This window comes from Corvus cornix, chromosome 26 (genome assembly GCF_000738735.6).
Source record: "Corvus cornix cornix isolate S_Up_H32 chromosome 26, ASM73873v5, whole genome shotgun sequence".
Classification (NCBI taxonomy): Eukaryota; Metazoa; Chordata; class Aves; order Passeriformes; family Corvidae; genus Corvus; species Corvus cornix.
In genome coordinates this window covers 4,678,431-4,703,633 of record NC_046354.1, presented here as the reverse complement: position 1 = coordinate 4,703,633, position 25,203 = coordinate 4,678,431, and the positions used below count along the sequence as shown (strand labels likewise).

At 58.2% G+C, this 25,203-nt stretch overlaps 1 protein-coding gene across 3 annotated transcripts; it reads left to right on the top strand.

The window, feature by feature from the left end:
- Positions 1 to 1,094: 1,094 nt before the first annotated feature.
- On the top strand, positions 1,095 to 23,961 carry KCNC4 (potassium voltage-gated channel subfamily C member 4). 3 transcript variants are annotated; one of them, XM_010404478.4, is made up of 5 exons: positions 1,095 to 1,402; positions 3,222 to 3,968; positions 8,302 to 9,238; positions 10,688 to 10,873; positions 22,957 to 23,961. In XM_010404478.4, the coding sequence occupies exons 1-5, from the start codon at positions 1,235 to 1,237 to the stop codon at positions 23,016 to 23,018; spliced, it is 2,100 nt and encodes a 699-aa protein (XP_010402780.1). In that variant the 5' UTR covers positions 1,095 to 1,234; the 3' UTR covers positions 23,019 to 23,961. The 3 variants fall into 3 exon arrangements, with proteins under 3 accessions (XP_010402780.1, XP_039421306.1, XP_019144483.2); XM_039565372.1 differs by lacking the exons at positions 1,095 to 1,402; positions 22,957 to 23,961 and adding exons at positions 2,043 to 2,322; positions 16,122 to 17,780; XM_019288938.3 differs by lacking the exons at positions 1,095 to 1,402; positions 22,957 to 23,961 and adding an exon at positions 16,122 to 17,780 and having other exon boundaries at positions 2,991 to 3,968.
- The last annotated feature ends 1,242 nt before the right edge of the window (positions 23,962 to 25,203 follow it).

Here is a 25,203-nt window from a genome sequence, read left to right as displayed (position 1 = left end):
ACTGTGTGACAGAACACGGGGACACGCCGCCGCGCCAGCAAGCCGGGGAGCATTCCCTGCCCGGGAATCAGGGCATGTGCCAGCTCCCCTTGCAGGCTGAGGTCATGGAGGGATGGGGCTGCAGACTCTGCCAGTGGCACCGGCACTGCTAAAATGAGCAATTGTAGTTAAAAATTCACCTGGCAGAGGCGGAGAGCAGAGACAGAGCTTGTCCATGGCTTGTGACAGCTTTTTAGGGAAGACCCACCTCCAAGAGAGTGTCCAGAAAGGTTTCTTGGGGATCCCACCCCGGGGAGTGCCGTGGGTGCCACCCCAGGTCCAGACCTGTGACCCACAGGTCAGAGATGGAGCTGTCCCACCAAAAACATGAGGGCAGAGACCTCCTTTGGAGCATCCAGGGGTTCCTGAGGACAACATATCCTTCATTAACAAGATTCTGGGCTGCAAGGACCTGGAGAGGTTGGTTTGGCTATTTCTACACCAAAACAGGATGGTCTCTCCCTAAAGTGATGCAGTCCAGGCTCCTCCTCTGTCCTTCCATGGACGGAGGGATCCCAGCGTGTCCCCAGCCTCCCTGTGAGGCCACTCAGCCCTCTGGGCATCCCGTGCTCCGCTGTGCTGCTCTCTCCCCACCGCTGGGGATGCGCCCGATGTGCTGGACCATGGGCCAGGCTCAGGGTGCTGCGCCGGGTCAGGGGAAGAGCCTATGGAGGGGAGGGACCCAGAGACCCCTTAAAATGTTCCCAGGACCCACCCAAGGCTTCCCAGGTTAGAGCTGATCCTGCTTGAGGTCTTCCAGGTCCTGCTCCTCATTCCATCCTTCGTCTGGATGTTCTCTGAGACACCGTGAACCTTGCAGGACGTCCCTGCAGAAGTGACTCCTTCTTGCTCCACAAAGGCCCTTATTCATCCAGCTCTTTCCATTTTCTCTTCTTCTCTCTCTCTCTTTTTTTTTTTCCCATGGACATTAAAAATCAGAAGGCATATTTAGAGAGCAGACAGCTTTGGGCGGGTGTTGCTGGCTAAAAGATCTCTTCCTTCCCCAGAAACAACTCATTTGTCTGCTTGGCCACCTCCTCCCACCCCAGGAACGGCCGCGCTTGGGTGCACGAAGCTCTTCCTGGCGGGATGAAAGTCGACAGATAAAATATTAGCATCAGGTCGCAGCATTCCTTCCTCCTGGCCAAACTCGCATTACGCCGATGAGGAGCCGAGCTGCGATGCCTGGCTGGTGATGCAAGGCTCGATTTTTCCAGCACGGTTTTCCCTTGGGCTCCAGGCTCTCCCGCTGGTGCAGCTCCGGGTGGTTTGGGTGTGGAGCTACGCCAGCCTCCACCCGCTCAGGATCCGGCCCTGGAAGCTGTGGAGTTGCAGTCACAGTTGGAGCAGGGCTGTCTTGGTGGTAAGATTCGAGCGTGGCTCTCGTGCCTCGTGGATTTTTTTGGGTGGAGCTTTTTCCCCAGCCACCCCCAGTGCCCCCCGGAATTCAGGGGCACATCAGTGAGGGGACAAATCTGGGCAGGGGGTGAGGAGGGGACCTGGTGGGGTGACAATGCACCACACAGCCCGGGGAGGTGCAGAGAGGGGTGCTGAGGCAGCATCCTCCACTCCACGTCCCCTCGCCCTGCACCAAGAACTCCCTTATCCGAGTGCTGACCCTCCTGGGTGAGACCCCCACCCCAATAACAGGCCTGTGCTGGGCTTGGATCCCTTCTATGACCCCAAAGTACCCCCCGCCCCCCAGTGCAGCAGCACCAGCGGTGCCAGTGCAGGAGTAAACAGAGCTGGCAGGATGAGTCCCTGAGGTCTTCACCTGGGTGACAGCCTCGGCCCTGGGGCACGGTGCTCTTCACCTCCTCCCCAGCCCCAGGAGCCGGGGCTGAGCATCACCAGCACCCCGGGGGTGTCGGAGCCCCCAGGGAGGGGGCTTAGGGGAAGGGCTCCGCGGGCTGGGGTGGTTGGTACCCCGAGCCCCGGCGGCCGCTGCGGGAAAGGGGCATCTCACACGCAGGAGCAGAAACAGGGCGGAGAGATGCTCGGGGAGGGTGGTGGGAGGGAAGGGGGGTCAGGTCTGAGTGCAGCCTCCCAGCTCCCCACCGGCCCCGGGGTCGGTCTCTCCTGACCTCTCGGTGAGCGAGGGATTGCGAGCCAGGGAGGGATGGGATCTGCGGGAGCCTCTGCCAAGAGCTGGCTCCAGATCCGCAGGCAGCTCTGGGCTGCATTTCCCCTCCGGCGCGAAGAGGAGCTGGGGTGTCCGGGGTTCACTCCTCGCTGACACCGACCCCCCGAGACCCTCAGCGGCACGTCGGGCCCCGCGGGGAGGTGAGCCGGTGCCGGGGGGTGCGGGGGCCCTGGGGGTAGGCGGAGGGTTGGGCTGGGGGTGGAGGGGATGAAGGGAAGGATGGAGGGATGGGAGGATGAAGGGAGGGATGGATGCGGGGATGAGAGGGAGGGCAGAGGCGGGGGGGGGGGGGCACCGGGCGGGCTGCGGGGCTGGGCGCTGGGGCGGGGGGTCCCCGGCCCCCCGGCGGGGCGGTGCCGGTTCCCGTAACCCCACCGCTCGCTGCCAGCCCTATAAAAGCCCCGCCGAACCCCGCAGCCGCTCCCGCCGCCTCCCTCGCGCCGAGCCCCGCGGGGAGGCACCGCCGGGACGCAACAGGCCCCCCCCGGCCCGGCCACGCGTGAACGGGGACCCCGGGGAGGGAGAGCGGGAGGGGAGGCGGAGAGGGCGCATCCATCCCCCCTTCTCTCCGCCGGGAACCGGGGAAGAGCCCCCCCGGCCGCCGCCTCCTCCCCGAGCCCGGCCCGGGGGGGGCGGAGGGAGCGCGGAGCCGCCGGAGCGGGAGGGGCGGGCGGCGGGGCCCCCCGCGCCTGGCGCTGCAGGTACCGGGAGGGGGGGGGGACACAGCGCCCGGCCGGGCTCAGCACCCCCCCATCCCTTCCCCAGCATCCTCCCGGCCGGGCCCGCATCCCCCCCCCCCGGCTGCCGCACCCCCCCGCCCGCTCCTGGCCCCCTCCATCCCGCACTTGTTGCTGCCCGGCAGGGCTGGGCTGGCTCCCGATTTAGGGCGGTTTTATTTGGGGGGGGGTTGGCTTTGGAGGGGGTGGAGGTTGCAGCCTCCCCTGCTGTCCCCCAGCAGCCAGCGGTGTCCGGCGCGGCTCCAGCTTGCTCCCCCCGAGGCCAGAGCCAAGCCTGAGCCCCCCCCTTTTCCCCTCCCCAGTCCCATCTCTGTCCCCCTCTCCCGCCTCCGCTGAACCCCAGCTCCTCGCCCGGAGGAAGGGTGCACGTTGTGGGCATCTCCCATCCACCGAAATCTATGATCAGCTCGGTGTGTGTCTCCTCCTACCGTGGACGCAAGTCGGGGAACAAACCACCCTCCAAAACATGCCTGAAGGAAGAGATGGGCAAAGGGGAAGAGTCGGACAAGATCACCATCAATGTAGGTGGCACCCGGCATGAGACCTACAAAAGCACCCTACGGACTTTGCCGGGCACCCGCCTGGCCTGGCTGGCTGACCCCGATGCCCAGAGCAACTTTGACTTTGATGGCAAAAGCAACGAGTTCTTCTTCGACCGTCACCCCGGGATCTTCTCCTACGTGCTCAACTACTACCGCACCGGGAAGCTGCACTGCCCCGCGGACATCTGCGGGCCCCTCTTCGAGGAGGAGCTGACCTACTGGGGCATCGACGAGACGGACGTGGAGCCCTGCTGCTGGATGACCTACCGCCAGCACCGCGACGCCGAAGAGGCCCTGGATATCTTTGAGAGTCCCGAGCCTGGTGGAGGGGCTGGCGGAGAGGAGCCTGAAGAGGAAGGGGGTAGGGAGATGGCCCTTCAGCGCCTGGGCATGGATGACAGGCCCCCAGGGGCGGCGGGGGCTGCTGGAGGGGGTGGCTGCTGCCGGAATTGGCAGCCCAAGATGTGGGCGCTCTTTGAGGACCCCTACTCGTCCAAGGCGGCAAGGGTAAGCTCCCGAAATGTGCCGGTGGGGAGGCGGGATGGGGCCGTGCTGGGGTTGTGTCTTCACCTCCCCATCCCCGTGGGCAAGTCCGACTTTCCTGGTGGGTTACACGGGAGTCATGTCCCATCCTACAGGACCCCTCTTCCATTGTCTCCCAATCCCCTCCCAACCCTCACACCTGGGAGGGCTGGGCTGAAACTGGGGGCAAGCCCAATCCCTGCCCCCTTTGCGCCCTCGAGTGCTCCCTGTGCACCTCCTGGGCACATGGAGATGAGGGATTGTCCTTGGCAGGGCTGACTCCTGGCAGACTTTCAGGATGCTCTAGGATAGGATGTTTGGGTTCCTCTTGCTGGGCTGCACGATGCCAAAACCCACATTTAACAGCACAGTGGAGGTCAGGGCTGGGGATCAGGTCCTGAAGCAAACGGGATCCTCACGGTTGTCCCCAAGCAGCTCACGCTCCTCGTCTGCAGCAGCCGCAGCCCCAAAGGACACCCTGTTCCTGTGCACCCCCTGCCCGCTGTCCCCACGCCGGGGCTGCCCCAGCAGCATAGGGAGCCCACCAGCACGTGTGGTGCAGGCTCAGGCACCGCTGACACCCAGCACACCTGAGCCACGGTCCCACAGCCCCCTCAGCCACACGTGGCCCCGGGCCCTGGCACCGTGCGTGTGCACACGTGAGCACATCCACGCAGCAGAGACCCTGCCACCCTCCCTGGCCATGCCAGCGGTCCCTACCCACGGGCAGTGACGCGCCTGGGATGCGTCCCCCCAAACCAGGCGCATCCCCAGGCTCCCAGCCTGGCGCTCAGGTGCTGCTCTGCGCATGTGTCTCCTCTCCCAGCTCCTCATAGACCACCCCCAAAGCGCTGCCCACTGACCCCTCGATACCCACCCCAGCCCCTGGCACGCCCAGCTTATGGATCTGCTGCACACACACGGACAGGCAGTTGGGATCGAGATGAATTCTGGATGCATTGAGAGGTGTAAAAAAAGCCCCGTCAATGGTAAGAAATTCTGCAGGCATTTCACACCCACGAGCAGTGTGCGGGGCAGGGGTCAGTTTGGCAAGGAGGTGTTTTTGCAGCAAATGTTAGAGCAGCACACACATGCAGAGAATGCTCGGGCAGCAAGAGCTGAACCCATTTTAAAAGGGTACCTGCTCCTTTGCCCATCTCTGAGGGCTTTTCACCTCGGAGAGATGCTCTGAATGGTGCAAAGCTCCAAATAAAAAATTAAACAAAATTAAAAATAAACCCAAGCACAATAATTCAATTCAATTTTTCCCCCCGGCGTTATTTGGTTCTGCTTTTCCTGTGTGCTGAGCTGCTCCTGGAAAGGCTTTATCAGGAGGAATGTATTGGAGGGAGCAGAGATGGTTGTGATTGAGGCCCAGCTGGGGCTGGAGTGGGACCAGTTTGTACTGGGAGCTCCCTGCTTCCTTCTCACCACTCTGGATAAACGTTCAGCTCAGCAGTGCCATGGGAACAATCAACTTCCAGAGGTAACAGGAAAAAATACCAGTGCTATAGCTTGGGAAAACTGCTCTGGCAGAAGGGGAAACTGAGGCACAGAGCAACACAACCATCCCAAGTGAGGGCACCCAGCTCCTGGCTGGAGTCACCATCCAGCATTAGGGTGCTGCAGGACTCGTGAGCATCCCTGTGGGTTCAACATTCCTGGTGCTGCCCTGGCTTTTGGGCTGCGTGAGGTTTGCGGCGGTTGGGATTTCTTTAATACCGCCCCATTTTGGGGTCTCCCCCTTTCTTTCCAGAGCCAAAGGGGTGCTGCTGGCTGCAGGGAATGTGCTGGAGCAGCCCAACAGCATGTTGCTAAACCTTGGGGAGCAGCAGTCCCAGGCTGTCCATGTAAACTCTCTCCCTCTCTGTGTGGCAGCCGTGACTAAGAGTCTCAAGAGCTGAATTTCTCTGGTCCTCGCTCCTCCTCTCCGTGGAGCAGCCCCTCGGGCCCTGACTCAGTTGGCTCCTGGTTATTTCCGTCTTTCCCTCCCTCCAGCACTTCTCCTCCTGAGCTGGCAGCTGGGTGAGCGCGTGGTTAGAAATCTCTGCCGTGTTTTAGCCTCTCTTCGTGCACCATCGATGCCCATGGGATCCCTGGCTCCTCAGTCTAGTCCACTCCGGGAATATTTGGTCCCAGCTGGAGTTTCACACTTTTCCTCCCCATGCGAATCTGCCCTGGCTGTGATTTTACCTCTACTTCCAAACCCCTCTTACGTGCAGCTCCTCACTATTTTTTCCCTTTGCAGCCCAACTTGGAGACTCCTGACCTCACTTTCATGGGCACTTTCAGGCTAGTGACCCTCTGCGGGGTCATGGATTTTTTAGGAACACCCATTGCGAGCTGTTGAGTGCAGGTCAAGATTGTGTAGGCCACCAACATGTTCTGGAGGACTTGTTTGGTGGGAGTTCTGGTGTGTATTGGTAGTACTGGTTTATACATAGATTTATACATAGATTTTATTTTATTTTATTTTATTTTAAAGACAGTTTTGGAAAAGAACTTGAGTTTGGAGCAGCGACTGGAGCTGAGGTGAGACATCTCGGGTCAGACACAGAACTGGAGCAGCATGATGAGGGGGACACGATGGTTGGCACCGGCTTGAACCTGACTCTTCTATTTTTAAAGGCTGATTTTGCTCCTTGGGCTAAATCAGGTCTCACCTCACACTCAACAGCAGGGCTGCTTCATTACCCGAGTGTTCGCATGGTCTCACTCCCTTCCGGGGTGATTTTTTTTCTTCCTACTTTGCTTTAAGTCTAAATTTTTACTCTTCAGGTTTTCCCAAGATTCCCCATACAGGGAAGCTCAGGAACGTGACTCAGCCCTCAGCTGAAAAGCGGATTATTTTGGCTGTGCCACGACTGTGTAGAGACACTCGTCTGGTTAAGCTGGCCTTGCTGTAAGATCCCACTTCTTGCTGGATCTGCTTCCCAAACTGCACACGGCTGATCAGCCTTCGGAGCTGCATCCCCGTGCGTGGTCCAGAGGGCTCTGACTGAGGGGTGAGGAGCATCTCATTCCATCCCCAAGCAGGTGTCTCTCACCGGGGCAGGAGAATCATCTTCCAGAGGTTTCTCCATCATTTAATGCCTGATTTAAACTTCACACCAAACTCTTGGAGGGCTGATGCTCTCTGTGGTGGACCCACACGGGTCTGCCCTTGGGGACACCCCTCAAGGATGCTCCTGGCAGGCTCGGGGCTGCCGCCACGGCACTGCTGGTGTCCAGGGCCGGGTGTTTCTCCAGCGTGACTCAGGCTGTCTCTGCTGCTGATTCACTCCAGCCGAGGATCCGGGCTGTCGCCTGGAGCAGGCTCACGGTGCTGCTCTGCCGAGTGCAGCCGCTTGGGTGGGTTTGACAGCAAAAGGTCATATCCTGCTTGGTGCAGGTGCAGCAAAGGGGCCGCACCAGGATCTGCTCCTGGGAAAGCCGTGCTTTTGTGCCAGAGGAAGGTAGAACAAGAGTTTTTCTGCTCACAGGGGTTTTTTTTTGCAGGGGGCAGCTTTTGGAAACAGATGCTCCAGGTAATGGGCTCACTGTGAGTGAGGGAGGGAGCTGAGCAGGATTGATGGGAGCATGACAAGGTGGTCCTTTGTGACCTCCAATGCATGCTGCTGGCCCCTCCTCACTCATATCCACAGCAAGGAGAAGGGAGGAGGAGGAGGAGGTGACATGGAGGGGACAAAGGTCTCTCTCTCGGGCAGAGAGGAGAAATGGGAACATCCCGGTGTCACCAGGTCCAGGCATCAGCAGGAGGCTGAGCTCTGCCTGCTCCTCTCCTCATCCTGCCCTCTCAGACCTGGAACTTCTGTGGGCACATCACCCACCACTGACCCTCAGGGAGGGGGCGAAAGGACATCTCTGACACATCCAGGCCCCAAAGCTCCCAGCTGTGAGCAGCGTGAGCCTGGCATCTGGAGGGGTTTGTGATGAATGCGGGGGAAAGCTCTTTGAATCTGTCCTGTCAAAATTCCCTTTTCACGTCTGTTCCCAGCGGAAGATTGCTGCAGTCCCAGGCTGTCCCAGGTTCCCTTCACCCCCACCACTGCCATTCCTGGCACATCTCCAGGCACAGCTGGAGCCCAGCACAACTTCTCCCGTACAGATCGTAGCACTTGGAGAAAGGTCCTGGACTGATGGCCCCAGGCTCTGAGGTTTTCTGTCAGCTCATGGGAGAGGTCTGGGGATCCCTCCCCATTCTCCACCCTTGGCCTTGGGGCAGTGGGTGGCAGCATCCTGGAGTGCTTTGACCTCCTCCAGACAGAAGAGGTTGCCCCACATCAGCTCATGGCCGGTGTAATTTTGACTTTCGCAGGTGGTTGCTTTCGCCTCGCTTTTCTTCATCCTGGTCTCCATCACAACCTTCTGCCTGGAGACGCACGAGGCCTTCAACATTGACGTCAACGTGACGGAGACCCTGGTGGTCGGCAACACCACGACGGTCCTGCTGACACACAAAGTGGAGACGGAGCCCATCCTCACCTACATCGAAGGGGTCTGCGTGCTCTGGTTCACCCTCGAGTTCCTGGTTCGCATCATCTGCTGCCCAGATAAGCTTCTCTTCATTAAAAACCTGCTCAACATCATTGACTTCGTGGCCATCTTGCCCTTCTACCTGGAGGTGGGTCTCAGTGGCCTGTCCTCCAAAGCTGCCCGGGACGTGCTGGGCTTCCTACGGGTGGTGCGCTTCGTCCGGATCCTCCGGATCTTCAAGCTGACACGGCACTTTGTGGGTCTCCGGGTGCTGGGCCACACGCTCCGGGCCAGCACCAACGAATTCCTGCTCCTCATCATCTTCCTCGCCTTGGGGGTCTTGATTTTCGCCACTATGATCTACTACGCCGAGCGGATCGGAGCCAAGACGTCCGACCCCACCGGGAGCGACCACACTCACTTTAAGAACATCCCCATCGGGTTCTGGTGGGCCGTGGTCACGATGACGACCCTGGGCTATGGTGACATGTACCCCAAGACCTGGTCGGGGATGGTGGTGGGGGCCCTGTGCGCCCTGGCCGGGGTGCTGACCATCGCCATGCCCGTGCCCGTCATCGTCAATAACTTTGGGATGTACTATTCATTGGCCATGGCCAAGCAGAAGCTGCCAAAGAAGAAGAAAAAGCATATACCCCGTCCGGCCCCGCTGGACTCCCCCACCTATGGCAAATCCGAGGAGAACTCCCCCCGGAACAGCACCCAGAGCGACACGTGCCCGTTGGCAGTAGAGGAGGGGGCGACTGAGCGGAAGCGGTCAGGTGAGACCCCAAAGGCGGGGCTGAGGGAGGGGGAGACGTCCGGGAGCCCTCAAGGCAACGTTTTTGGTCCCCTGTGTCCCAGATCCCTGGGGATGGCGCAGGATGTGGCCCCCAGCTCTGGGTGGGTGAGACCTCGGTGCCGGGGTCCCTCGAGTGGGAGGGTATTGGGGCCATGTTGGGGGACCAGGGCGCTGCAGGTCAAGTCCCCCGTGCAGGCAGGGGGGAAAGGCCATATCCTGCTTTCCCAAAGGCCACATCCTTCCCTCCTAATGGCATGGATCAAGTCACCATGGTGGGTTTCAAGGTGCCCCTGCCTAAGCCACCTCTCCCTCACAGTGACAGAGGTAAGGCCAGTTGCTCTGCTCCTGTGCTAGCCTGGTCATGCCCTTGGGACAGATTTTTCCTTTGCTTCCTCCCACCATAAATCAGGGAAACCTTCACCAAAATTGATAAATCCATGGACATTCCCTGGGGCTTGACCACCTCCTCATTCTTCTTCTGGTAGACAGAATCCCTGCGCTGCTGCTCCAAATCCTGAGCAAAACCAGTCCCTGGACATTCCTTTTTTCATCTCACGCACTGAGCTGAAGTTCGGGGGTTGGCCAAGTCTTCCCTTTGGATCAGGAGAAGGCCCAGCCCCATCTGTGGGCAGCTGTGGGCACCATCCCTTGGGCTGACTTTGGGGGTCTGTGAGAGCCCTGCCCCAGTGCCAGTGCTGGCCATGGTGGCTGCTCTGCCCCTTTGGTCTTGGTTTTCTGCCAGTGGCACCTCTGGGGTCTCTGGAACAGGAGGCACCATGGTGGGGTTGTGTCCTGCACCAGCCCTGAGGTCAGCCCTGGGCAGCTGCACGTCTGGCCACACGTGTTTAACAGTGGTGGTCCTTCTCCTGGGGGGGAACAGGGTGCCCCAAGCAGCTCTTTTCCTTTATAAATCTCCTTTTTCCACATGCCTGCAAATCCCACCTGCCCTGGGAGCCCTGGCAGTGGGGAGCAGTTAGAGCCAGGAGCTCAGGCCAGGCCCTCACGTGGCAGAGCATCCTCTCAGCCAACGAACCAGGCAGCCAGGGGACATAAATTAGCACTTCCCACTACCCCGAGCAGCCCGCTCCTCAGCAGTGTGAATTTTGGAGAGCTAATTCCCTCCAATTAGGTGGGTGGATCTCAAAAACCTGGGGTGTTTCATCCCCAGCTTTGGCTTCACACAGGTTTTATAACCCTCAGCAGGACTAGAGCTGCTTGGAATTATATCTGTCTGTGTCCTGCTCCCCTGGCTGCTCCAAAGGAGCGTGTCCAGGCTGGGATCAGCACCTGAACTGGTGGGTGCTGCTCCGGGCCACCTGCAACCTGCTCTTCTGCCTCCTTGCACGGTCCTGCAAGCCCTTCTGGCCACCCTGAGCACTTTCTCCTGTGGTTCTGTCAGCTGCTGATGGGTCTCTGCCACCCCTTGCAGACTCCAAGCAGAACGGTGAGGCCAACGTGGTGCTGTCGGACGAGGAGCAGCCGCTGTCCCCGACGGACGAGGAGAAGCGGCCAATGCGGCGCTCCAGCACCCGGGACAAGAACAAGAAATCCTCCACGTGCTTCCTGCTGGCCACGGGGGACTTCTCGTGTGCAGCGGATGGAGGCATCCAGAAAGGTACGGCTGGAGGTGTGAGCAGGACCTGGGGAGGGTGAGTGGAGGTTGAGTGCAGCTTTGTTGGGCCGATCCAAGGCCGTGGTTCATCTCCATCCGCCCGCCTGGCTGTTCTCTGCTCCCCAAATCCACGTCTTCCTGCCTCTCCATCTGCTTCTCCTCCGTCCACCACATCTCTCCGTGCTGGCTCCACATTTTGTTTTCTCCTCCCCAGTGGTGCCCGTTTGGGGTGTCTGACCCTGTGCTGGCTGCACTGCCCTCCCTGGGGACAGAGTGCTCCAACCTCTGCCTCTCCAGCTCTTCTCCCTGGGGTTCAACCACTCATCCCTGGATGGTGGGAGCGGGACATCTCTCCTGGGGACACGGTGAGGTTGTGACTGAAGGGGACCAAAAGGTTTTCAGTAGGGAAAAAAAACCCCAGAGGCTTTTCCTTCCCTCTCCCCTCCGGTGGCTTTCAGTGGGTTCGAGCGTGGGGAGCCGCGATGCGTCAAGCGCTGCCTTGCCAGCAGCTCCGGGCTGCCAGAAAGGCTCCTCTGGGCTTGGAACAGGAGCTGTGCTAAGTGTTGAGGTTTTCCATGGGAAACTGAGAGGGAGATGAGTCAGGAAAACACAAAACCCTTCTTCCCATGACAAAACAAAATCTTCTTCAACCTGGTCCCAGACCTCCACCCATCTCCCAGCACTCCAGCTCCAGAGAGGGTGAACCCAGTGCCACGAAATCCAGCTGCACCCTCGATTGCTGGGATAATTCTTAGGGCACAGCTCAGTTTTCCAGCTGTGCAGCGTTTTGCGTGTCCAGGGTGGTGTGGGATGCTGTGGCTGCAGAGCTGACCTACTTCCACCTCCCTGGTACCAAGTGCTGCCTGTTGCTCACAGGGAACGGTGCCTGGGAGCTGGGACCGGGCATGGGATGGTGTGCTGCGCCTCTGAGCTGCTCCCCAAAACCTGTTGGTGCTTTGGAGAGCCTCAAGGGTTTGTTACTTTTGGAACTGCTTGGGATGGCACAGACTGGACGGGATTCAGGGAGGTGTTTGGGGCAACCACATTTATCAGCTGTAGATGTGAGTTGGTTGTTTCCTGCTGGGAAATCAAGGATTCCATTTGGCATTGCTGCTCAACCTCGGAAAGAGAACAAAAAGGAAAAGCTTTGCTCATCCTTGGGGTACCATCAAATATCTGCTTGAAACGCCTCATGTTGTCTCCCTGGATGTGCTTTTTCCTGTGGAGTTGGTCTCTTTTCTTAATGCCTGTTAATGTGGAGAGGGGAGAGAGCTTTAGTCCCACTCCAGACTGGGAGGGGCAATGCTGAACTGGAAGGGATGGAGGAGAGGGATGAAAGCCAGTGCTGCTCTTCCTCCTTAGAAAATGCTGAAGTCAGGCTTCAGCTGAAGCACTTGAGTCTGGTCCCACTGAAGCCAGGAAAAGTGGAGCAGCTCTAAGAGCTGAGGATCCAGAGCTGCTTTCACTCGCTCCCAAATCCCATCCCTGGATCACAGGAGACCAGGAGGTTTCTGTCCTCGTGTGGTGGCAGCAGCAGCTCTTTGAAAGGGCACTTTGGTGATCGTTCTTGGGGTGTTCTGGTGTCTTCCCTGCAAGTTTCAGAGTGCCTTTTACACTTTGAAATAGAAGGTGTGCACGGGTCACTTACCCCCATGTTGCTGCAATGATGCTGCACCTGGAGAAAGCCGGATCTGGGGTCCAGAGGGACTCCAGTGATGCTTGAGGCCTTTTGGGAAGAGGCAACCTCAGTACTTGTGTCCTGCTGGGGCTGTGGGACAGACAGGTGGGACACTGTCCTGGGAGGTCAGGGCTGGCCTAGTGACATGCTCCAGTATGGCCAGGGGTGACCAGAGATGACCAGAGGTGACCAAGGGGCAAAGCAGCCTCCAGCCAAGAGCCGTTGGGAGCTGCAGAGGCTCCTCTTCCCTCGCTCTTGATTTATCTCCTGCTGAGGCTGTTTGTTCTGGTACCGGGATGCTGGCAGCTCTGCAAATTGAGATGAGCTTGGTTCTGAGCCCGACTCGCTGATGGCCATCTGTCAGATCCTGGGACAGGTACTGGTGTCTGTGCAAGCTGTGGAAATCAGGAGGTGGAGCTGGTTCGGGAATGAGCTGCAGATCTCGGCATCCATTGTGGTTTAACCCCGACTCCAGCAGTTGGTCTTGTTGGGGCAGCTCAAAGAGAAGAGCTCCTCCTGCCTTTGGACCTGAGCCTGGAGAAGATTGAGCTGGATTGCTGTGGATTCCTATGTGGAATGTGTTTCTTCTTCCTGTGGCTGCTCCCAGGGGTATTGCTTTGCTCCTTGGCTGCTGGGGACGGCTTCAGACCCTTTGTCTCCCTTCAGCACTCAGGTCCTGCTCAGCAGTTCCCAAAAATGTGTCCTGCTGGGTGCAGACACCTTGGCATGGGGCTGCCTTGGCACTCGAGCCCTGTCCTCTGCTTGGACAGAGGGATATGGAGGCAGGATGAGTCCAGCCAGTGAGACTGGTTAGGATGGAACCATGGAATCGTTTGGGTTGGAAAAGAGCTCCACGAGTCCAACCTTCCCCTGGCACTCGGCCGCTAACCCGCGTGTCCAAGCGCTGCATCTCTGTGTCCCTTAAAAAGCTCCACCTCCTTCCTCAGCACACTAACACGGCACAGCAGCAATTTCTGGCTCTGTAGAGCATCGTGCAGCTGATTTTCACTCTGGTTCTTGCTGTCAGCGCAGGGCCATGGCTCGCACGTGGCCTGAGCCCGCAGCATCGAGCTGGGAATGCTCACAGCAGCATCCCCTGGAACTGCCTGACTGGGGGGCAGTGAGGACCAGCCCACGTTTGCACAGGAACATGGTGCCACACGAGCTGCGTGCCAGGCCTCTGTCCCCAACAACAGGACGTTCCTGGGCTTTGCTGCCTCCCTGCTTGACCCCATCCCACGTGCCGCCAGCTCCCAGCCTGCACCAGCGCCTGGAGCCGAGCTCCTGTAGGGAGCAGGCAGTGCCATGGTCCGGGGGGAGCTCCCAGGGGTCACACCATGCTCCTTTATTGGCAGCAAGCCCGTTCCTAAAGCAATCCCGGTGACTCTGGGTAGCCCCAGGGCGAGTTACTGGGACCCCAGCTCTGTTTAAGCCCCGTGGCAATCAGCAGAGCACAACCCCCCTGTGCGTTGTGGCTTCACTCTGTGGTGGCACCTGGCCCTGGGTGTGGTGGGGAAGCACGACAGCTTTGAGGGACAGAGTCTTGAGCTCCTTCCCAGGTGCTCCAGCATGCGTGGCTTGGGATAAGTTGATGGAGAGAGGATGAAGTGTTGGGCTTTGGGCAGGTTTGCCCCGAGCCCATTGCAGAGAGTCCCTGGGGAAATCAAACACCTTTATGCAGTTCTGTCCCAAAATGTGACGCTTGAGGCTTAATCAGAGCGAGCAGTGTGATTTGACCCTGTTTCTACGCCTGTTTGCATCCTTTTCTATTCAGCCTTCGGAGCGAGAGCCCCACAAAGCACAGCAGGTCCCTGCACTGCCGGCGGCTCCCAGCAAACCCCGACCCCACAACGCTTCCTGCCAAACTGGTGCTGTTTGGGTGCTGGATCCAGGGTTGCCCTGAGCTTTCAGGGACCGCTTGGATCTCAGCATGGTTGCTTCCCACGCACGGCTCAGGGCGGCAGGGAAACACGTGAGCTTTTCAAAGAGCCTCAGCACACCCAAGGGGAGGGAAGGATGAGCCCGATGCAGTTTTTCGGGAATGTTGTGGGGAGCAGGGGGGTCTTTGCATCCGCTGCTGTTGGTGGGAAACTCCCAGCTCCCCCCAGCTCAGGGCTGTGCTCACTCCCCTCCTCGCTCGCTGTGTGGATCTGTGCCAAGAAGTAAAGAAGGAAATTGCTCTTCTCCTCAGGCCTGCTTCTGCTCCTGCTTCCACCGTGGGGACGGGGAGAGCTTTGCTGGAGTCAGCAACAGGTTTAGGCAGGAGTCCCTCTGTCCCCTGGAGCTGCCTCTGCTGCACAGCTGGAGGAGCTGCGTCTCCTCAGGGGGCTGAGAGGTGGGAAGGGGTTGAAGAATCCCTGCTGGCTGCTGGGGCTGGGAGAAAAAACAAACCAACAAAAAAAGGGGATTTTCTGTAGATTTGTAGAGGCTGTGCCCTGGAGCGTTTCCCAGGTGATGCTCCTGTCTCAGTATCCCCCTTGGGGGGTGTGTGAGGGTGATGCTGTCATTGGTCTGGTGTGAGCCTGGATCCCTGATCCAAGCCCAAACCAGCACGGCCAGGCCAGCACCAGCAAAGCAGAACCCAAAGATGTGCCACGAACTCCTGGGGTGGGACATGGGGAGGGATCCCGAGCCTGGCACTGCCCAAGGGACCATCCATCACCTTGTTTTTCTGCTGTCAGGAGCTGCCTCCCTCCGCTCCCCCCACACACTTCCATGGTCTTGCTTTCCCTGGAACGCGCTGGAGCCTTGGGAAGGCTCAGGCTTGGCTGGGTTTGCTCACCCGGGTGCTCTCAGGGAAGATCCAGGCGCAGGGACACCGGGCTCATCGCGGCTGGGAGCATCATTAATTTTCCATATTTTGGCAGCAGATCCAGGGAACAGACTCATCCTTATCAGCAGTGCTTTGTGGACCTAAAAATTAAATTTTCAGTGCAAAGACTTTGTGTCTTTCCAGCAAGAAAAGTGGCTTTTGACCTGTGAGGTTATTTCCTCTGGCTGTTGCTTTTTCAATAAAAGCTGGAGAAATCCCTGGCTCTTTGGGGGAGTGTGAAGGGTCCCTGTGCTCAAAGAAATAGAAATATTTGCTCTTTAATGCAATTTCTTGTGGAAAATAATGAGCACATCTACCTGCTCCTTTCCTCACAGAAAGGTGTCAGCAGCAGCTTGCTGCTACAGGGGTGTAAAAACCAGAGCTGGGGGAATCACTCCTTCCCAATCCCGTATTTGTTTGAGTTCTGCTGCTTTTCCCCGTCTGCTTCAGCCCACAAAATCCCCAGACTCATTCCTCATTCAGAGCAATTTGGGAAACAAAACCCAGCACCCTACAGGAGCAATTTGGTCTCCTCATTGATGACTCTCCAGTCCTGGATTTGGCCGGTGCTGCTCGGTGAAGGGAGTGGGAAGGCCTGGAGGATCCACAGGAGCCTGCTCGCCCTCGAAAAGCCCTCCCAGCATTTTTTCAGGGGGTTGCTCGGGGTGTGGGGCTGGGTGACACTCAGCCTGGTGCTCTCAGCTGTCCGAGCCTTGGGCAGGAGGCTGCTCGGCTCTAACCTGTCTGTTTTCTTCACCGAGGCCATGGAAAATCCCGGAGCCTGAGCAGCATAGATGGTGTGGCAGGATCCGCGGTGGGCTTGGCTCCCCTGGCGTCCCCGCTGCAGCTCCCCCTGCTCCCCCGTCCCCTCCATCCTCTAAACGGATCTCGCTGTGCCCTGCGTGTCCCTCCGTCCCTGTCCCCGCCACGCCGCGTCTCCGGTGCCCAGAGCAGCCCGAGCTGGGACATCTCCGCCCCGCAGGAGCTGGGTCTGACCCTCTCCAGCTGCCCCTGTAACGTCTGCACCCACCTTGTCTCGTGTCCATGTGTACGGACAGTCCCTGGAGTAGGTGTTGGGGTGCTTTTCCCCTCCTTGAATCCTTATTCATCCGAAATAAACCCTGCAATTCCCTCCGGTGTCGAGCCCTCCCCCCCGTGGGCCGTTTGCATCGGGCTAAAGGGTGGTAGAAACACAAGGAGGACGAGTTGACTCATAAAATTATATCTCATTGTGCTGGAAATGGCTGAATTCACATATTTTTAGGTTTTATTTTGTTTGCTTTTTTTTTTTTTTTTAAAACCAGCCTCAAGTTTCTGGAGGCAGCAGATGAATAAACCTCTATTCCCTGCCCAGCAGTGGTTCCCCTCTTGTTCTTTGCATTTTCCTGCCTAAATCCTACTTGTTCTTTCCCAGATTGTGTCTGCTTCTCCATCCAGCCTCAGGGATGGGCCTGAGGTCCTTGGAAACCAGCCTCGAGATCCCGTGGAGGCTGGAGGGCCCTGGGAGAGGGTGCAGGGAGCACACAGAGGCTGGGATAATAGGCATGGATACTCCCATGAAGAAATGGGAAGTGGTGGGAAGAGCAATAAGGGTCCCTGGGAAAGCTGCTGCTGGTGTTGAAGAGTGGGGAAGTGAGAGACTTGAGGCAAAATGGTGCCTAAATGGATGGGGGAGGAATCCTTGTTTGGGATGGACGTGCGGTGGTGGGGCAGAACATTCCCGTGGGGATGGGAGCTGGGTTTGAACCAGGCCCTCCCCATCCCTGGGAGGATGAGGCTGGAGAGCCAAACTCCCCGTTGTGCTGCTGGTTTTTGCTCACGTGTGCTGGTTTTTGGGGTGATTTTGGATGATCTCAGGTGTCTTCCCGAACTAGAACAAACCCTTCAGCCCCTGACCTCTGGCTCATTTCTAGTTCTGTCCAGCTCAGCCTCCCTGGAGGCATTTGGATCTTGGAGGGCTGCAAGGGGCTGGTTTGGGGGGGTCCAGCCCTGGGCTTGACTCCCCCTCGGTGCTCTCTCAGCCTCTTTCCTCACTCTGAGCAAGTCAGGGCTGGAGCCCGGGGACTTTTCTGGGGAGGAGAGCTTAGATTTGGGTGTGTTTAAAAAGCAAAGAGCCCCAGGAGCTTTGCTGGGGTCAGACCCTTCCCCTCCATCACGGCCAAACCGGAGCTGGTGCTCAGGGAATGGTGAGGAGGGAGGGTGCCTGTGCGGCCGGGCTGGTCACGGCTTCGACTCGATGACCTTGGAGGTCTTTTCCAACTTTAAGGATTCTGTGATTCCATGGTCCTCAAAGAAGCTGGGATGGATTTTGGCAGATCGCACAGTCAGGACCCTCCTACTCCACCCCAGGTTTCCCATGCCTCAGTTTCCCTTGGTGTGGAGAAGGAGCTGCCAGGAGGAGCAGTCAGCACATGTCCAAACCAACCAACCTTCCTTCCTTCCTTCCTTCCTTCCTTCCTTCCTTCCTTCCTTCCTTCCTTCCTTCCGAATTCCTTCCTTCCGAATTCCTTCCTCCCTCCCTCCCTCCCTCCCTCCCCCTCCCTCCCTTCCTTCCTTCCTTCCTTCCTTCCTTCCTTCCTTCCTTCCTTCCTTCCTTCCTTCCTTCCTTCCCTTCCTTCCTTCCTTCCTTCCTTCCTTCCTTCCTTCCTTCCTTCCTTCCTTCCTTCCTTCCTTCCTTCCTTCCTTCCTTCCTTCCTTCCTTCCTTCCTTCCTTCCTTCCTCCCTCCCTCCCTCCCTCCCTCCCTCCCTCCCTCCTCCCTCCCTTCCTTCCTTCCTTCCTTCCTTCCTTCCTTCCTTCCTTCCTTCCTTCCTTCCTTCCTTCCTTCCTTCCTTCCTTCCTTCCTTCCTTCCTTCTCCTTCTTTCCCTCCCTCCCTCCCTCCCTCCCAGCTGTGCGAGAGCCAAAGGGAAGCAGAAAAGAGGTGAAAACCTTGGTGCCTGGGGATGGATGACAGGAACTGAGCACTGCATAGACCTGGTGCTGGAGCCAGAATTTGTGTGGATTTGGGGAGAAATTGGGATGAGCTGCACCCATCCTCTGCTCAGGATGTGCCATACAGGCCTGGGGGGGTGATCCGTCCCTCACCGGCAGCCCCTGCGTTTGTGTGTTGGGAGCAGCTGCCTTCCTTGGATTCCTGTAGTTCAGTGCATTCCCACAGCAAGTGGACGGGGTAACAGGGCAGGTTCATGGATCACCCCAAATTCCATGAACTGGGAGAAGGGGTGAGTAGAGCAGCACCATGCTGGCGCTCCTCCGGCTCATCCTTCCCTCTGGAAGCAGGAGCAGCCGGAATATCCCCAGCCCCTGCCAGAGGGAAGGTCACCCTCCGTGATTTCAGTGCTCTTTGGATCATAAATGATTTATCCAGGGTCATGCGCTGACTTTGGGGACGAGCCAGGTATGAAACCCCGTCCCTTGCAGAAGAATCAGATCAAGATGCTCAAACTTTGGGGGCTGAGTCTCTTGGAGGCAGAGGATTAAACCCAGAGCAGCCACAGATCCCAGGACATCCCATCCTTGCCTTTCCCCCCTTCAGGCTCCCGAAGCAGCTCATCCCAACACCACAGTGGTTATTTGGGGTGGAAAACCTTTGGTGGACTCCCCAAAATCTCATTGCCACCAGAGCAAGGAGGGTTGGGCATGAGCTGACACAGAGCCGGCAGGATGCAATTTTTAGCTGGGGCGTTATGCAACCCGGGAGAAGGGATGACTAATGTGCAAAAGCTCCTCTAAAACAACCGAGCCCCGAAAGGGAGACGGAGGGATTTCAGTGGGAGGCACCGAACTGCTGAAAAACCCATCGCATCTTCTCCCTCTTCCTCGCCGCCTTCTCCTGAGCAGGGATTTGGGGGATGCAGGAGGGAGAAAACAGCTTGTTGTTATTTTTAGATGGGGTCTGAGTTGCTTTTGGGGGCGAGTTGGCACGGGTTAATCCCCAGGTAAGATTAGAAGAGGAGCTGTAGTGGATCAGAGGAGACCTCTAAATATCTCTGGAGCCCAGGTTTTATCTCAAACAGTGGCCAAAATCGGCTGCCTGGAGAATAGGATAAGAATAGAGCACGAATATACGATACTTCCCCTAAATATCCTCCCAGGGCTTATCTGTGCTGAGGGATCTGGTTAGGAGAGCACGTTCCAGCCCAGGCAAAAGGCATCGAGAGAAAGCCAAAGTGTTGGATTTATTCCCAAGAAACTGGAGCCCAACTGCCCCTGTCCAAGCCCTAAAATGGCATCTAAACAAAAATATCATTGAGGGGTGTGCAGTGACTGTCGGGGCATCCCAGCATGGAAAGGAGAGGTTCCCTGGGATGGGCTGGGTGTGCTGGGTCTCGTTCCCGGCAGGAGGATGAGCAGGAACACAGGGATGAGCACTGTGTGTGCTGTAGGAATGTGTCCCTCCCCCGTGGACAGCGGGATGTCCGGCGGCGTGGGACCAGCCGGAGCTTTAGTGCCCCGTGTCCCTCTCCCCGCCGCAGATGCAGACACGTGTGATGCTCAGCTGTGGGAACGGGGCCAGAGGTCAGGGAGTCATGGAATGGTGGGGTTGGAAGGGCCACGGGCAGGGACACGTTCCGCTAGACCAGGTTGCTCCAAGCTCTGTCCAGCCTGGCCGGGGACGCTCTGGAGGTGCTGGGTGACATCAGGCTGCCCTGGCAGAGCCCTCACATTCCTCTGTCTGTGTGTCTGTCCGCTCTGGACACGGACCAGCGCTGTGGGACGAGGATTGAACCCCTGTGACCACCCACCCCCATGCAAGGAGCCAAACCAGAGCAGCCTTCAGACTGGGGGGATTTGGGAACAGTTCCCCGCTCCAGCATCAGCTTTTTCCTTCTCTTTTCCTTCTGGAAGACTCAGAGTCCAGCCCTGCGTGGAGGCTGCACCGTGATCCCGGGTTGCTTGCAAAGTACTAATTTTTATTGTTGCAACAACTGCTCTGTTTCTCGGGAGATGCCTGAGAGAGCTGAGAAAATAGAAAGGCCTGTCAGGCAGCTGGGCGGGAGGTGAAGATGTCAAGAGAGTAATTGCTCTACCCAGAAGGAGCCTGTTCCTGGCTTCCCCAGCACTGCCAGGAAAAATCCTCACTGCTTATTTGATGACAATAAAGAAAAATAGAAAATAAATAGCAACCCCATGGCTTGCCCGTGCTGACGAGGAACAGGGAGAGCAGAGGCAGATGCAAAATAGGATGCAGTTGAGCTTATAAATAGGAGCCTCCCAGCTCCCAGTCTGTTACTTCCTTACCTCCGCCCGGGCAACCGATCCCAACGTTTTACCCACGGAAAAGGTAAATGGAGGCTCAGAAAGAATTCTATGAACTTCTGGGGAGAGGGTCACACTTCCTCCTGTGTGGGACAGGCCGGGGCAGGGAATGTGCCCTGGTGGCTGTAAAAAAGTAATCACAGAGTCAGGGAATGGTTTGGGTTGGAAGGGACCTCAAATTCCATCCCATTCCAGCCCCTGCCATGGGCAGAGACACCTCCCACTATCCCAGGGTGCTCCAAGCCCCATCCAGCCTGGCCTTGGACACCTCCAGGGATCCAGGGGCAGCCACAGCTGCTCTGGGCACCCTGTGCCAGGGCCTCCCCACCCTCACAGGGAACAATTCCTTCCCAAGATCCCATCTAACCCTGCCCTCTGGCAGTGGGAAGCCATTGCCCCTTCTCCAAAGTCCCTCTCCTGCTCTCCTGGAGCCCTTTTAGGCCCTGGAAGGGGCTCTGAGGTCTTCCCAGAGCCTTCCCTTCTCCAGGTGAACACCCCCAGCTCTCCCAGCCTGGGTCCAGAGCAGAGGGGCTCCAGCCCTCCTGATGTTGGAGCCCAGGGCTGGAGGCAGCTCTGCAGGTGGGGTCTCACCTGAGCAGGGCAGAATCCCCCCCTTTCCTGCTGCCCACGCTGGGGATCAGCTGGGGGGGCTCTGGGTCGTGGCTGGGGAATGCTGAGCTGCTCATCCCCCAACGCCCCCAAATCCTCCTCCTCAGGGCTGCTCCAGAGCAAAGCAGAGTTAGTGCAGGACCCGGGCACTGGCAGCACTTTGGGGTGTGTGAGGGGATCTCACAGCGGGAGGGAGCGAGGGAGGGAGGGAGGGACTGTGTGAACTCCCCGTGCGGGGAAATTCGGCGCTGATGGCTCTGGGAGCACCGCAGCAAACCTTGGGTGTATTTGGAGCTGGGTTGTGCCAGCTGTGCCAAGCCTCCTGCCTCGCCCAGGGCAGCACCCTACGGACGCTGGTGGCAGATCCACACCCAAAAATAGGCTCGAGGAAGGGGCTGCACGTCACTGAGGGGCCATGAGGGCAAGAGGGGAACGGAGCTGGTACCGATAAGCCAAGACAGGAGGGCTCTCTTCTCGTGGTGGCTTTGTCTGGGGGACAAAAAGATAAAAATCTGGGCTGTTGTTATTTATTTTTAGTCGTGCTAATTTTTTTCCAAGGCTGGGAAGCTGCTTTCCAAGGCAGGTCCCTGGAGGCTGTGGGCAGCAGGTCTCGAGCTAACACACAAAATGGCTTTGAACGGGGAGGAGGAGGAGATGGGAGTTAAAAGCCAAGTCGTGCCCCTGGTAAATCAATCGACCTGACGGGGAATGTTTCTAGCAGGACACGAGCCCTGCCAGGAGCTTTTAGCTGCTTGCAGGAGTGACTGAACCAAGAGCTCGGATATTTTTCAGCAGCCACTGCATGCATGGGCACTGCTGGGCCCCAAATTGCTGCAGGGGGATGGTGTTGGGTCTCCAAAGCGTTTTGTCTTGGGAGGTGGGGAGCTCTCCTGCCAGCTCGGGGAGGAGAGCTCCTTTAGTCCCTAAGACTTTCATGGGATGTGAGGTTTGAAAAGCCTCCATGCCTGGGCGCTGCTCACCCGAGCTGTGCAGTGATGCTCGATGGAGAACGAGACCTTTATGTTGTGGAAAACGAGGAGGGTTTGGAGCTGCGTTGGGTCTGCAGGGGAGGCAGCTGGGCCAAACCCATGAGCAGGAGCTGGGGGTGAGGTTTAAAGCAGAATTCCGCGGTTTATCGGGTGCATCAGGCGCTGTCTCCCTGCCTGACAGCCCCTCGCCTGGAAACTGGGCCCTGGCGCACGGGGAGAGGCGGTGGGGTGACTCAGAGCTCCAATCAATGATAATTAATTCAATGATAACAAATGAGAGGGAGAAGAAAAAACACTGCGGGATTAATGCACCAGGCTTGGCTTTGGGACATCTGGCTTGGGGTTGGCCTGGGAAGTTTTGGGCAAGAGCAGCTTTCTGGGAGGAGAGGGTTGAGAGGGATGTGGTGAGGGTGATGTTTTCCCCCTGCTTTTCATTTTTACCCTCAAAATTGCCCTGACTCCACGCATGGTTTCTCTTGGAGAATCATTCCCCAAGTCTCCATCTCTGGCACCATTCTGAGGCTTTTTAAAACCATCTTTCCCTGACTTACCGATGCAACAGCAGCATTTTATCCCTCTGGAAAAGGCCGTTTCATTTTGTGCTTACTCTGTTTTCTGCATCCTTCTAAGTCGGGGTCCCCTGGAAGCCCAGGGTCCTTCTCCCTCTCCCATTTCTCCCCCAAACCACTCATGGAAGCAGCGTCTAATGCCGTGTTTAATATTTGTGTCTTTAATTGCAGATTCCTGCCAGGACACCCTCGCTTCCAGTTACCCCCAGGGTGAGGTGGTCACCTTCTCCTGAGCCCCAGCTGGATGCAGGCAGCACCCTGGCACGGGATGCCTTCTCCGAGGGGGAGGGATGTGTATCCCGAGGGATGCTCTCCCTCAGGCCAAGGGATGCTCTTCCTAAGGCTAAAGGATGCATTCCCCCAGGGATGTCCTCCCCAAAGCCCAGGGATGCTTTCCCTCAGGCTGGGACATGCATTCCTCTAGGGATGCTCTCCCTGGGGCCAAGGGATGCTCTTCCCAAGGGAGATGCTCTCCCCAGGGCTGAGGGATGCTCCCCCCAAAGCCCAGGGATGCTCTCCCCGAGGCTGGGGCGTTCATTCCCCCAGGGATGCTCCCCCCAAGGCCGAGGGATGCTCTTTCCCCAAAGCTCCAGCTCCATCCCTGGGAGGGGGGGTGGCAGCTGGGTCCCCCCAAGAGGTGCCACAGAGCAGCAGGGCCGGGAGGGAGGTTGGGGACAGCCCCATTCCCCTTCCTGGTGCCAGCCCTGCCACGGCCACGCTGCCCCAGCACCCCCAGGGCTGCCCCCTCCCCTTGCCCACGCTTTCGGCTGCACCTCACCCCCCACCTCTGGAGATCCAGCTGCTCACCGGGACATCTCCACCCGCGGCTGCGCCCGTGCTCTGACCCCTCCATCGTCACACGGCCACCCGGAACCCTCCCCCGGGGTGCCAAAGGCTCCGCTCCAGGTGCCACCATCGCCCCCTCCCACGGGGCCTGAGCCCACGGGCACGCAGGGCCGAGCGGGGCGGTCGGGGCGCGGGGATGGGGATGGGAAGCAATAGGAGACCGAGGTGTGGGGATCCCGGCTGGCCTGGAGGGGTCAGGGTCCTTCCAACGCTGTTCCATATCTCTGTGACCAAGGCAATACTACTCCTGTCTCCGTCTGTCCTGTTCGCATGCCTGTCCAACGTGTAGAGTTCCAATAAAGACATCCACGAGCTGAGTCAGCTCCCGTACCTCTCCTGCCTCCCTGTTTCCTTGCCTCTGGCTCCCTGTGTGCCCACAGAGTCCTGTCCCAGCCCTGGCTGTCCCTGGCAGTAGGAAAGGGAGACTTTGGCCATGGCATTGCCTGGATGTTGCCTGGATCACCTTGAAGGAGGTGATTCTTCCTCCCTTCTCTGCTCTCATGAGATCCCACCTGGAATGCTGCATCCAGCCCTGGTGCCCCCAGCACTGAAAGGACATGGAACTGTTGGAGCAAGTCCCAAGGAGGTCGTGGAGTTGACAAAGGAACTGGAGCTCCCTCCTCTATGGAGACAGGACGGGAGAGTCAGGGCTGGTCAGCCAGGAGAAGAGGAGGTTGTGTGGAGACCTCAGAGCTCCTTCCAGGATCTGAAGGGGCTACAGGGAAGATAGAGGAGGACTGTTCATCAGGAACTGGAGTGACAGGACAAGGGGAATGGCTTCAAGCCAAAACTGGGAAATTTAAGTTTGATATTGGGAAGGAATTATTTCCTGGGAGGGTGGGGAGGCCCTGGCACAGGGTGCCCAGAGCAGCTGTGGCTGCCCCTGGATCCCTGGAAGTGTCCAAGGCCAGGCTGGATGGGGCTTGGAGCACCCTGGGACAGTGGAAGGTGTCCCTGCCATGGCAGGGGCTGGAATGGGATGGGATTTAAGGTCCTTTCCAAACCAGTCTGGGATTCCGTGGTTCCACGTTGTGGCTGAGCTCCTCGCTCTCTCACACGGGTTGGAGCAGAGCCCCCATTGGGAAGCCCCCGGCAGAATCACCCACGTGAGCCCTTTGGTGGGGGAAAGGCCCCGCAGAGCTGACACAGGCTCTGCCCAGCCCGGCCATCACCCACCAGCGCTGCTGGATCACCGCAGGGCCATCCTCGGCTCTCAGAGGGAACACCAGGATGGGGTGAACGGGCCGGTCCTGCTGACTCCATGGTGAGTATTTCACATCCTTTTGGGGAATATTTCACACCCTTTTGGGGCTGTACCCTGACAGGCCCAGCAGGAGCCCTTGGAGAACTGCAGAGTTCTGGCACAGCTCCGGGTGCTCCGAATCACTGCTGCCATGAGCTGGGGGGGCTGCAGCTGACACCTTGTCTGGAAATTTGGGGCTCTACCTTCGACACCCTGAGGTCTTTCATTTGGGAGTGGTGGCGTGGGAAGAGGCTGAGATGGGTAAAACCAGGGAGGGAACTGAAAAGCGGCCGTGAGACTGGAAAGAAAACATTCCCAAATGTGAGCAG